We start from the raw sequence: 13,761 nt of genomic DNA, 5'->3' as shown, positions 1-13,761 counted from the left end.
CCGTTCATCATATAAAGCGATTGAGTTTCTTCAGAAAATTTTGACTAAACCACATATGGATTCGTTTTATGATCTCTTAATGAACTTTTTGAAGCGTCAAAGTCGTAGTTGTGTAGCTGTCAATGGAGGGATAGAAAGCTCTCAGATTTCATCAAAATGATCTTCATTTGTGTTCTGAAGATGAACAAAAGTCTGACGGGTTTGGAATGATTGAGGGTGAGTAATTAATGACAGAATTTTTGTTTTTGGGTGAACTATCCCTTTAAGAAGACTTGCAATTCTGACAATATGGCGAACAGTGTTAATAATTGTGTGTATTAGCACTCCTACATGACCTAAAGCATTTTTAATGAATGTAGAATCTGTTCAGAATGCTTGCTGATGCTTCACATGAATGTAATTTTGTTTGTTTGTCCTTCTCAGCACGTGTGTTTCGCTCCTCGCCTCAGTTTGGAGTGACGCTGGTGACCTATGAGCTGCTGCAGAGATGGTTTTACGTAGACTTCGGTGGACAGTAAGACTCTCACACTTCTTAAAACTTTCTTTCGATTTCTTCCATTAGGAACAAAAGCTCTGGGGCACACAGTGTGAATTTGAAGAGCACTGAAATGTCAGATGCCCTGAAATTTCATTAATAGCTGTTTAGAGAGGGCTGGCTTTGTAGCAAAGACTCTCATTTCGACGGCCACTTTGTTACATCTGAGGCAGGGAGGCCCAATAATTGCTATACAAGAAAGCGTCGAATGCCTGGACTGAAAGCTGTTTGCGGCATCTTTATCTCTCCAGCTGAAGCGAAAAACACCCTCGCTTTATGATTTAGAAAGGGTCAGCTGACTCACTGAAGCCTGGAGGTGACATTTCTAGAAATGCTCTTCCATAGCCACATGGCTCCATGTGTCCAAGCGATTTGAGGTGGGGAGGATTGCTTCGACCGGAGTCTGTTCCAGTTCTGGACAGAATGACCTTATTTTCCCATGGAACATTGTGCTGTCCTGAAAGCCAGAAACCACAGGCACATATAAAAGAACATCGTATATATATTGACCCATGTGTGGATTTGTTTTTATACCTGTTTATATATTGATTCATGTGGCTCGGTGAGCACTTTATTAATCGCGTGCTGTCATATCGAAAAGTTTACTGGAGATAAACAGCCTGACTGAATTGTAAAAACAAGAATATTTTCCTCTCAAGTTATGGAACACAAAATAAATGCCTTTTCTTGAAACTTTTCCATTCAGGGTACAGAGTATTTTAGGACAGCGTGAAATCATACAGTCATGTAGCGGAAATATCTGAAGATCTGAAACTTTTCTTTGAGTTGACATTATTTTATGTGAAAAGAAAAAGTGAGGATGCACTGATTCTGAAATTCTAGCTGATGCTTAATTACTTTCATGTTATGACTGTTAACTGATGACCAGTAGTACTATAAATATGATAAAATAATAACATTGTAATGTTCATTCTAATAGAAGAGAGACCTGTGACATGCTTTTAAAGGGACAGTGTCCTCAAAGGGATAGTTCACCTAAAAATGAAAATTCATCATTTACTCACCCTAAAGTTGTTCCAAAAACTGTATGAATTTCTTCTGCTGAAAACAAAAGAAGATATTTTGAAGAATGTGGGTAACCAAACAGTTGATTGTCTACTGACTTCCATAGTATGGAATGCTTAATGTTTCTATGGAAACCGTGAGACATTTTTTCAGGATTGTTTGATGAATAGAAGGTTCAAAAGAACAGCGTCAATTTGAAATATAAATCTTTTGTTACGTTATAAATGTCTTGATTAATGTGTCCATGTTGAATGAAAGCATTCATTTATTAAAAGGAAAAATCTTGCTAAACTTTTGACCTATAGTCAAATATACAGTTATTATACAATGACATAATTTGAAGATATGAAGATATAATCAGAACCAAGTTATGCTAAAAAAGAGAATCTGAGAAAATAGCACATGCATATACAGAATGAGTAAAAAGATTCAAAAATGATTTTCCTTTTTATCATATGTCTACATTGACATTTTATTGCTTATGCTGACACTCAAATTCAAAAGAACTGTTTTTATATTCACGTCTGGTTTATGTGCTTCAACAGACTGACTGAGCTACTACACGATTATGATTTCATTCAAGCTAAAATGTTAAGACGACATCCTAAAATAGGATTTGTGTCCTAAATGGAAGTTTTTTTTTTTTTAAAGGAAAGCAAGAAACCAGTTCTGGTCTATTCATTTATTTTGTGTTCCATAACTTGAGGGGAAAATATTCTTGTTTTCAGTATGCAGGCAGGCTGTTTATTCTTGTTTGACAGGACAGGACAGGGCAGAATGTGAAGTCTGCCTTCGCTCCTCCTCCTCATCCATCTTCTCTCTCGCTCTCTCCTCACCACAGAAAACCAGCTGGCGCAGAGCCTACTCCCAAGTCTCGGATCAGCCTCCCGGCGCCCAATCCCGACCACATCGGTGGCTTCAGGTTGGCCGTGGCCACGTTTGCTGGCATCGAGAGTAAATTTGGACTGCATCTACCACGATTCCGAGCGCCTGCCGCCCCCCACGCTTGAGGCGAACGCCTGCACTATGTGACGCTACCCTACACTGGAACACACACACTTATGAATCTCATAAAACCTTCAGCAGATCAACTGGAAAGGATGTTTTATGTGATTATTAATGCATATTACAGCTTTAAAGTAGATGGGGATGATCTACCAAAGTTCTGGATTCTTCAGTGGGATGGTCGCGTGACTTTAAATGTAAATCACTGTTCATTTGATTCTTTATTTTATTGTATTTTTATTTATTTACCTGACAAATTACCTTTAAGAAACTTCCAAAATGATTAAATGGGTATGACCTTCCCAATCAATTCACGTAACTGATCAGTTAGATTTACTAAAGTTGATCCCCTTTTATTTAATGAACTCAAGGCACTTGATGCATATTGCAGAGTTTTGGCAGTACAAGCATATCCAGTTGAAACTAAACTTTTTTTTTTTATTATAGATGTGCAACTGTTTACATTTTCTTTTCTCCTTTTACCATAAAACTATGTAATCACATACTAACATTCATTTCATTACTGATGTGGACACTCACATTTGAATGTATAATAGTATTTCATATTTATGTTTGAATCGTGTTTTTGGGATATACAAGCAGTCGGGAGACTCCAAGGTTTTTACAGATAATGCACTGTATGTTAGTACTGTAAAATTGAGGTGAAGACATTATATTGAGCTGTACTGTAGAGCTGATTGTACATATAGTGTGTAAAGACTGTGCCTTACTCTAAGTATGGCAGCAATAGATGCACTGATTGAAAAAGATTTATTAAAAGATCAAAACGAAACTGGTTTAACATGTTTTATTTGTCAATACTCATTGTATTTAGCCACACACTTCTCACTTATGGTTTTCAATAACATCATTTCTAAAATGTGAAATCTTTTAGCAAGCACACAATACCTGTTTGCATTGCTATAACACTGATGAGAAAGCCATTATTGTTGACAGTTAAACTTACATGACTTTGTTAATACTTCATGCAGGGAGCTCAGTACAAAAATATACACACACTGTTCAAGTATACTAAAAAATAAACACCAACCAACGTCGAAAATCGCGTCCTAGCAGCAGGTTATTTCAAATTCACATTTTCAGACATGTTATGGACTGATTTAGCAGTAAATGCTATCAAGGTAATGAGACGAAACATAAAAAAATAAAAAATAATAATACAATGAACTCTTACACAACAAAAACTGCACAGAAGCTCACAGAAATAAAAACTATTTTACCATAAGCAACCATATTAAAGGGATCGTTCACCTAAATATGAAAACTGTCATTCACAGTATTCATTCACACCTGTATGACATTGTTGTGCAGAGTAAGCAGCTCTTTTCCATAATAAAACTGTGGTTCAATTTTCAATTTCATTATGGAATGAGGATCACCGTGATTTCGCCAAGTAAGACATGTTCCTGATCCTGGAACAACATTTTAGTACAAAAATTGAATCCCTTAAACCTAACATAACCCATAACTTATCCCTTAAAATAAGAGGGAAATAATGGGTGAATAACACTGATGTAGAAGCACCTAACCCTGGTTGTGTGAGTCTAAACTTGACATAAACTGTAAACTTGTCCCTCAAATTTGATTGGTTGTTTGGAATGTTGATCCAGGAACATGTTGGACTCGATGAAATCACATTCACCATGGAAGGACGCAGTAAACGAAAGGGCGATTCGCAAGCTCGATTCAATTTTATTCCTTTTTGCTATCCATACGGGTATATTTCAGTTCAAATTCAGCGGTAGGGGAGTGGCGTTGCTGAAAAGCGGTTTGAGAAACTTGATACTAGTAACCTTCTAACTTCATAAATTACGCATTACGCAAAATAGAAGTTAAAATTTGTTACTGAATTGGTTCAGCTTAACACAGCGGCACACAGCGCTATACAATAACCCACATCGCCACGCTGCCTCTAAAAATAGACAAGAGTAAAAGATAACTTTTACTCTTATACCAGCAAATAATCGAAACAACTATATGTTTATGCTCCCCCTCCCCCTAAACCCAATTAAAGGGATAGTTCACCCAATGTTTCTTTCTTCTGTTGAACAAAAAAGAAGATATTTTAAAGAATGTTGGCAACTAGACAGTTGACGGAAGCCACTGACTTCCATAGTAGAAAAAATGGGTGCCGTCAACTCTCTGGTTGCCAACATTCTTTAAAATATCTTCTTTTGTGTTCAACAGAAGAAAGAAACTCATACAGATTTGGAACAACATGAGGGTGAGTAACTGATGACAGAATTGTCATTTTTGGGTGAACTATCCCTTTAAGAACAAGCCCCGCCCGCAGCCGATTCTAATTTCATCATCAGTCATGTTAATCACAGTGCACATTGCCAACACAGCATTGAAACAAATACTAACCCTTAAAGTCACAATGAAATCAAATTGACAATCAAATTGACTTATTTTTATGGAATATTGGAGTATTTATCATAAATGATTTGATCTGTGGACATCATTATTTTTTTTAAATTCATGTGCCCTCATAATCTTTAATTGAAATAACTTCTCGTAGCCACATTTTCTTTCTTCTCTGAAGACGTTTTCTGGCACGCGTAAGGAAGAACCCGTCGCTCGTGTGAGATCACAACAACAGCAAACCGAAACCATCCAATCAATTCCGCTCTATATTTGTTCTTGTTTGAGAAGCCATTTCAGAAGAAGACTATCACAACTCCTGTTTCATGCTGACTTTAACCCTAACCTCACTATAGCACTAGCAAATCCTGATAGATAGCATTACTGTTCGGCTTTGTGATCAGTAAACAATGCAACATTTTTCATTATTTGGATAAACGGTCCCTTTGGATAACCGGTAAACAGCACAGTACTAGTGGACATGCTAATTGTGTGTTACATCAGGCTCAGTCTGGGTTTGTGATGACGCTGATGACTGTTGGATCCGTGTTTACGCGCTCAGTTCCCCAGGCCCCTCCTCCTCTCCATCCCCACGGTTGGCACGGATCTCCATCAGTGTGTGTCCGAAGTGGGTCCAGTCCTCACTGTGGGGCACGGCCAGCTGCAACAGATGAGCGTTTGAGAGATCCAGTGCCAAAAACACCCCCCACATCTCCAAAACGCCACATCAAGAGCAAAGCTACGCATTACATGTGCTGTCACAGTGTGGGAGAGGAAAGAGATCAGCACACATTGTGATTCAGAGACAGAACAATAAAGCTGCTTGTTTGGCCTTTGAGTGCTGAATATTTATCGTGTCAGTTCTCAGGAAGGGGAAGATGGGGACTATGGGCCGGCTGGGTGACGATGTGGGATCACTTTCTGCTGTCAGAGTCAGAGAGAGAGAGAGAGAGAGAGAGAGAGAGAGAGAGAGAGAGAGAGAGAGAGAGGATCTACAGGGTTTAATTAAACAGGAATAGAGAGGTGGGAGGAGATGACAGCCACTTCCAAACCAAAGGCCAAATCAAGCTCTTTTATTCACCTTATTTTTAACGGAAATACGGACGCAGCCAGTTGACGGTATTTTGTGCGAGACTTCCGGTCAGGCACTTCCGGTCACTGGCGCGCTGATCACTTTTCACCATATCGGTTAATTAAACAAGTGTTCCTAACAACTAACTCATCGTCATGGCTTCGGGGAAGACCGGGATTGTTTGTGCAGTTAGAGGTTGTCATAAACTGATACAAAAGAAAGGTTTACTTGGAGCAGGAGTGTTTTAATCATCGAAATCATTTACATTTTAATCAGGCGCCCTACGACCAGAGACACACTGGCTGCGTGGCGTTTCTGTTGCGTGGCGTTTTACATGTCTTTGCACACCAGAAACGTGTCTGACGCGGCACTGCTAGGTGACATATGATAAGCCTCATTCATTGGTGATTATATTCGACATAATGGGGAGAGAGTTGTGGAAGGCCTTTAATGTTAAACATATATATAGCAGCAAAGACAACGTCGGCAGTATTGACGGCAAAACAGGCTACAGAATATTTCGTTCTGTATTGACAGGTGCAATATTAGAAAATCGATTTTTTTTTCATTGCATTTATATCTGCATTTGTCAAAACCTAAAATTTCAAACATCAAAATGTAATTTATTAGTATTCATGTAAAATTAAATACAAAGATCTTTTCCTATTCTATTTTGTCTGGAAACGCTTCCAAAACGCTTGCGTGTCGCGTGAAAAATAGGCGTCGATTCTATTTATAGCATGCACGCGTTTTCCGCGCATGTAACGCAGGCAGTGTGCACGTTCTAACCTGTTAACATGGGAGCCGAAATAAAAACGGACACGCAGAGTGTCGCCGGCCTGAGGAATCCCTTCGCCTGTGGTTAAAAGCTTTACATTTGAAGAAACCATCGAAACGACCGTATGTTTGTTCTTTTCATTTCGTGAGCACCTATAGAAGACCACCCGATACCAGAAAAGTGGCTGGGCTATGAAGTCTCAATAAAAACCATGATAAAAACTCCAAGGAGAAACAAAATCATTATAGTAACCCCTGTATAAAATCTAGTGATCATGGCATAATGGCATGATCATGGCATTTATTTTGTATGATTTACAACTATTTATAGCCATCTACTTATTGCTATCCATCCTATGCTTTGGTTGCATTCTTATGGCATTATTAATACATTTGACATGACAAAATACCTCCATATTAGTCCAGCGTTGGCTCGACTATGTTTATACGGGCGGGGCTGAAGGAGCCGGTGAAGTTTTGGCACTCTGCCAGCTAGATGCATGAGTGTTTTCAACCAGGTCCGGTACCCTAACTGAGTGAGGCGGGGCTTTAGTTCTTTGTAGTATTCATCTGCTACGGCATGTGTAACATTTTTCTATACACTCTGCATAATCCTTCGCGATCGATATGTTATTTAGCCCAGGGAAGCGAGGAAACGGAAGTGCCGCACAAAAACCGGATATTGGACCCATGTTTACTTCCGCGTTCGAAAATAAGGTGGATAGTACAGCAGGTGGTCTTAAGAAGCCTTCATCAATAAATGACCTTATAACACTGGGATTTCATCACTGTATATGTATATGTGTGTGTATATATATATATATATATATATATATATATACATAATATAAATATATATTTTTTGCGAACTGAAATAACATTGCCTTGTCAAAAAAATATCTGACATTTTACTGAGCTTAAAGGTACTCTTAGTAATTTTGGGTGACGTCACTTCTTGTTGACGTTCAAAGTAATGTCAAACAAAACGGACGCTAGCTCGACCCTCCCTCCTCCTCATCCCGTCCCCTCCCCCCTCCCTTCCGTGCTTTTCCGATGTAAAGTCGGGACTTTGTGTGTTCCTTCTCCATTTTTCATCTTCTTTGCTATTTGTTCATCGGAACATCGTCTCTTTGGTTGTGTGTCGGCCATATCAAAATTCAAAAGAATATAATTCTAACGTTAGTCGTCGTCGTCTAGGACAGTGGTTCCCAACAGGGGGGTCGCGGCCCACAAGGGGGCCTCAGCGAGCTCTGTGGGGGGTCGCGTCGTATTTTGAATAGTTTTGAGCAATGAGCATTAAATACAAGTCCTTAACTTTTTTCTGTTCAAAATTTACAAAATGTATATTATGAGCGAGTTCATCATGAATCCATTTTCCAATCCGTGTTTTTGTCTTATCCTGAACCACTATGGTACACCTATAATAAGTGTTTACATTGGGACTATTTCACACTGGTTCGGATCGCTGCTGCTGCGGAGTAGCCCAGTACATGCGTGACTCGTCATAGACGTACACAGAGAGAAGTAGTTCCGGCTACAATGTTCTTCCGAAAGACGCATTATTTTAAACGCAAGTTTATTATCGCTCGTTATAGCGCCAAAAGCGTCAAAAATAAAGCCTCACATTGATAAAGCCTCACAAATAACATGCAAGTATTGAGGTCCCAGACAGCAGTCATTTAGTAATAGCCTATATACTTTTTTTTTTTTTTACCTACACACCAGTGTGAATATTTTTGTTATTGCATTTTTAAATAGGGCCACTTTATAGGCTACTCCTAGGCTTACGTTTTTAAATTACAAAGTGCCTACTGATGTTTTTGTTATTGTATTTTCAATATTATAGGCTATTATTTGTACATAAACATATCTGGTTATAGTAAACATACCGTTTGGTTGAAAACAACATATTCTGTCATCCTTGTTGCAAGTTTACAAGAGCAATAATATCATTAAATGTGAAGGGGGGCCCTAAAATATTTTCTTGGGAAAAAGGGGGTCTCAGACAAAAAAAGGTTGGGAACCACTGGTCTAGGATATCTAACTAGCTAGCAAACTTCCCTCTTCATGCTTCTCTCTCCTCCACTCCCCTCACACCCCCCTTCATGTGCACTAACCCCCCAACCCCCACCCCCAAATCATTCTTGTCGGTTATTGGCTGGAACACGGTTTGTTATGTTTCGTGGTCCAGGTTGGGCCAGTTTGTTTTTGTTGTCGTTTGTGGAGCCTGGGCTGTCTACAGAGACCGCGTTTTTTTACAGTGTGTTCAGGGGACAGAAAGCTAGCGGATAGTGAGATGTTTGCTGTATGTGACAAAAAATGTTTCAGCCTAAAAAACGCGTGACATCGCTTTGAGCACCTTTAACACTTAACACCATTATGGTCTGATGGGGCCCTTTCTATGATATCATTATAATTTTTCTATGACATAATTTTTTTTTTCTGCAGGTTGGTTGGAGCACATGATTTTGAAGTGAAGCAGTTATTTTTAAAATATTTTTTTCGGTAACACTTTTCATTTGTTAACGTTAGTTAACTGTATTAGTTAACATGAACAAACACTAAACAATACTTCTAGAGGATTTATTAATATTAATTAATGTTAAACTTTAATCTAATGTTAATCATTTACTAATAAATTGTTGAAATCAAAAGTTGTATCAGTCAACATTAGTTGTGAACCAACATGAAAATGAACATTTGTATGAACTAACATTAACACAGGTTAATAAATGCTGTAATGCATAAAATATATTGCGCATTGTTAGTTAGTCAATGCATTAACTAATGTTATAATAATAAATGATGTTAAACAACTTAGGTTTTAATAAGATTTAAAGAGATGTCAAATTGGGCTTGTTTCTTCAAAAAAAAATAATAATAATAATAATAATTTAAATCCTAAATTCATTCTGGTCGGAAAAGAGTAAATCACTGTATCTATGAACTGCAGTAACAGAGTCAGGTCTGAAACATAATCTACGCAAAAATATGAATGCAAAGTAACACCCTGAAATATCTGAACAGAATTCATAACGCGACTTTCTTTGCTTTGCCACAAGAGGCAATACAACAGATAGTCATAAAACTGTCTTCTTCTATGGTCCGCTAGAACTACAGCAAAGAAAGATCAGAGAATGTCTAATAAGGCGAGAAGTTTCACTCTCAGTACACTTCCGGCTTCTGAACTGGTTGCAGTTCCACTCTGGTTCCATATGAGGGCGCTCACAGGACGAGTGCAGAATGAATGGAGGTCTATGGCGCTATACCCCTCAAAATCCACTTTTCTCAGGATATAATTTTTTGTCTAGTAATTTTAATGTTGTATTCGAAAGGAGATGCAAAGAAATCACACATTGCTGGGTGTTAGTTTTTTTAGTCACTTATTTGCTTTAAAAAGTCTTTTAAAATGTCAATGACATCATACACATCGTACGACCAGAGATACTGCTTTACGGCAATCCTTCAGTCACTTTGGTGGTTTCGCGCTCTGCACTTTCTTTTCTCTCGAGGCATTGACAACACAGCTGACACAGGTAAATACACGTGCTAGAAGAGTTTTTGTTTTGTTGTTTTAAAAGACCACGCCGAAAACACACACACACACACACACGATGCCATCAAGCGGTATCTCTGGTTGTAATCAGTCCTTCACTGACCAATCAGCGTTATGGGCAACAACAACTCAACCTGTAAGAAATCAAAAGGACATAGGTACTCGTTCATTCAACTTTCGATATATAACCCATGTTGAACTTGCAAAACCTAAAATTAAATCTGAGATTTCTCAACGGCAATCGGGTGAAAGAGACTAATTTAGCCGTCTAGCTCCACAGACTCCCATTCATTTTGCACTCATGGGCGATCGCCCCCAGTGGAACTCTGGTGGAACTGCAACCAAAATTCTATACAATAGGACTTAAAGGGTTAGTTCACCCAAAAATGAAAATTCTGTCAGTAATTACTCACCCTCATGTTGTTCCAACCGCGTAAGACCTTCGTTCATCTACGGAACACAAATTAAGATATTTTTGATGAAATCTGAGCTATGTCTCACTCCTCCATAGGCTGCTATGTGACCGAAACTTGCTGGCCCAGAAAAGTCATTAAAGACATTGTTAATATAGTCCAAGTAACTCCAGTGGCTCAATCTTAAGTATATCAAGCGACGAGAATACTTTTTGTGCGCAAAAACAAACAAAAATAACGACTTTATTCCACTTTTCATTTCCTTCTCTCTGGGCCTCTAGTTGGTTCGCGTAGTCTTTTTGCGCAGCGCATCTGTGTTACACGTCACCACGTTTAGGCTCACTATTGGCCAACGCCGGTCATGTGTGTGATGCGTGATGACGTGCAACACAGACGCGCAGCGCAAAAACACTACGAGGCCCAGAGAGAAGGAAATGTAAAGTGGAATAAAGTCGTTATTTTTGTTTGTTTTTGCGCACAAAAAGTATTCTCGTCGCTTGATATCCTTAAGATTGAGCCACTGGAGTCACTTGGACTATATTAACGATCTCTTTAATAACTTTTCTGGGCCAGCAAGTTTCGGTCACATAGCAGCCTATGGAGGAGTGAGACATAGCTCTGATTTCATCAAAAATATCTTAATTTGTGTTCCGAAGATGAACGAAGGTCTTACGCGGTTGGAACAACACGAGGGTGAGTAATTAATTTTGGGTGAACTAACCCTTTAATAGGGAGTGGCCAGGCTCTCAGTAGACGGGCTCTGAAAAGATTGTAAAGACAGGATATTTGTAGCCTTAAAAACCCCTCTGTTCCAGGGGACGACCCTTCGGTTGAAGAACAAAACCTTTTTAACTTCAAAATGACATCTGAACTATACGCAATGCGACTCAAGCGGGGCGAAAACATGCGGTGGTGATCCAAAGCAAATATTTAACACAGTCTACTAAATATAACACAAAGGGACTTGGCAGTCGTCAGAAGTGGTGCTGTTCATGTTGGTGACGGCCTCTGCTGAACGAGCCCATGTTGAGGGCTTTTGGTAAATAAGCCCCCGTTCCACCGAAACCCTTCAACTTTCCTTCACTTCATTTTATTGATGACCCACCATTATCATCAGCCCAAGGAGCCCACATGCTCCACCGACGCACTCTCCAATTACCACAATACACTGCGCTAAGATTAGCACTGCCCCACACATGAGGAGAGGCCAAACCTGGAGCCCGAAAACAACATGGTGAACATGGGAGTCCTCGTGGTTTTGCTGCTCTGTGGCGGAGACTCATTCATGTGGAGACGGCCTTAAAATAAAAGATTCAAACAATAACAAGCTATCCGTTCAGAGAGGCTCGGTAAACATGCAGACCCAACTCGGAGAGATTCAGTTTCACTTCCACTTTCATTCCGCATCCATGTTTGTGAAGCTCCTGCAAGAATCCTAATAATAACAGTAATTTCACACATTCTCTTCATTAGATTCATACCTCTCCAACGTCGTATATCCACACACGGCCCTCGGAGTCTCCCACGGCGACCTCTTTGCCCCCGGCGGCCCATCGCACGCGGTTCAGAGCGGGGGAGCCCTCGATGGTCACGCTGGCACTGGGAACCTGCACTCAACACACACACACACACACACACACACCTCCAATCAAATACAGCGATATCAAACACACAGTGTGTGAATGATGCTCTCTCTCACTGTTCTTAGGTATAATGTACCGCTCAAAAGTCTCTTTTGGTCACTTATGCTGCATTTATGTGAAATATTATTACAATTTAAAATAACTTTTTATTTTATTTTAATGTATTTTAAAATGTCATTTATTCCTGTGATCAAAGCTGAATTTTCAGCAAAAAACATGATCTCACATGATCCTTCAGAAATCATTCTATTATGATTATTTGCTGCTCAAGAAACATTTCTTATTATTATCAATGTTGAAAAAAGTTGTGCTGCTTATATTAATATTTTTGTGGAAACCGTGAGACATTTGATTTTTCAAGTAGAAGGTTAATAAGAACAGCATTTATGTGAAATAGAAATATTTTATTACATTATTATTAATGCCCTCACTGTCAATTTTGATCGATTTAATGCTTCCTTGCTGAATCAAAGTAATAATTTCTTTAAAAAACAATACAAAAACAAAACGTATTGACCCCAAACGTTTGACCGGTATTTTATGTTTCATTGCCAAATTGATCAATTTTGAATCATATTTGGTGATCTGAAAATTTGATGGGTGTAATTTTGTAATTGTATAATGTAAATATTTACAGCTAACCTAATAATTCAGGAAAACAAAACATAACTGAGTGCCACGAAACATTATCTTTTTAAAAATATCACATATCTAAAAATTTAATTTACAAATTTCTAACTCTATATTCCTCCAAAATATTAATAATAATGACACAAATAACACTTTGTATATTGTAAAACCCCCAAATATCAACCTGTTATTCTTGTAGAAAAATGTGACTTCCACTGATGACACCTCCAATTTTCAAATTCAAGGAAGAATATAGATAAATACAATAAATTATAACAAGAGTATTATAAAATTGTCGAATTTCCCTTCGGAAAACGTGCCTTCAGTTTGTGCATTAACTCTTATTGGATATTATAACTCAAATGATGTTGTTAGGATGTCTAGTCAAAGCTGAGCTCTAATAGGAAGAAGAGACGAATCCGCTGCTCTTCTGGAAAAGCTACGAGCGCTTTTAATGATTTCATAAATCATCGTGAATAGTTGCGCCGCACACATTAAAGTGATACACAGGCTCTGTTTGTGCGCGTGTGTGAAGTTGATTTCTGCCTATTACTTATGACAGTTAAGACTGGCCCGACACATGTTGTCAGCAAAGATGGGAGCTGTACGCTGGCTAATACAAAAGCTTCCTCGCTTCAGAACAGGCTAACCACAGCCTGAGAGCTATTAGCGAGCAGCTTCCTCCAAGAGTCAACTGCAAGGTTCAATTGGCTGCAAGC

General features: G+C 38.8%; 2 protein-coding genes across 2 annotated transcripts in view; one reads left to right on the top strand and one right to left on the bottom strand.

Moving 5' to 3' along the window:
• slc25a13 (solute carrier family 25 member 13) overlaps nucleotides 1-3,362 on the top strand; it is a 42,674-nt gene extending 39,312 nt beyond the window's left edge. The window contains exons 17-18 of the mRNA XM_081375955.1: nucleotides 424-514; nucleotides 2,403-3,362. Of these exons, the coding sequence (XP_081232081.1) occupies nucleotides 424-514; nucleotides 2,403-2,571 (260 nt within the window). The 3' untranslated portion in view covers nucleotides 2,572-3,362. The remainder of the gene's footprint in view (nucleotides 1-423; nucleotides 515-2,402) is intronic.
• A 2,139-nt stretch (nucleotides 3,363-5,501) lies between these two features.
• The window catches only part of dync1i1a (dynein cytoplasmic 1 intermediate chain 1a), a gene marked incomplete at its 3' end in the record, with an annotated part of 71,443 nt that continues 63,183 nt past the window's right edge, over nucleotides 5,502-13,761 (bottom strand). Inside the window, exons 15-16 of the mRNA XM_081376599.1 lie at nucleotides 12,251-12,376; nucleotides 5,502-5,612 (exon numbers count right to left, since the gene is read on the bottom strand). Of these exons, the coding sequence (XP_081232725.1) occupies nucleotides 5,502-5,612; nucleotides 12,251-12,376 (237 nt within the window). The remainder of the gene's footprint in view (nucleotides 5,613-12,250; nucleotides 12,377-13,761) is intronic.

The sequence above is a fragment of the Scardinius erythrophthalmus genome, assembly GCF_964197995.2.
Source record: "Scardinius erythrophthalmus genome assembly, chromosome: 10".
In the NCBI taxonomy this organism is placed as follows: domain Eukaryota; kingdom Metazoa; phylum Chordata; class Actinopteri; order Cypriniformes; family Leuciscidae; genus Scardinius; species Scardinius erythrophthalmus.
The sequence above is the reverse complement of the archived record's forward strand: the minus strand, read 5'-3'. Positions and strand labels throughout refer to the sequence as shown.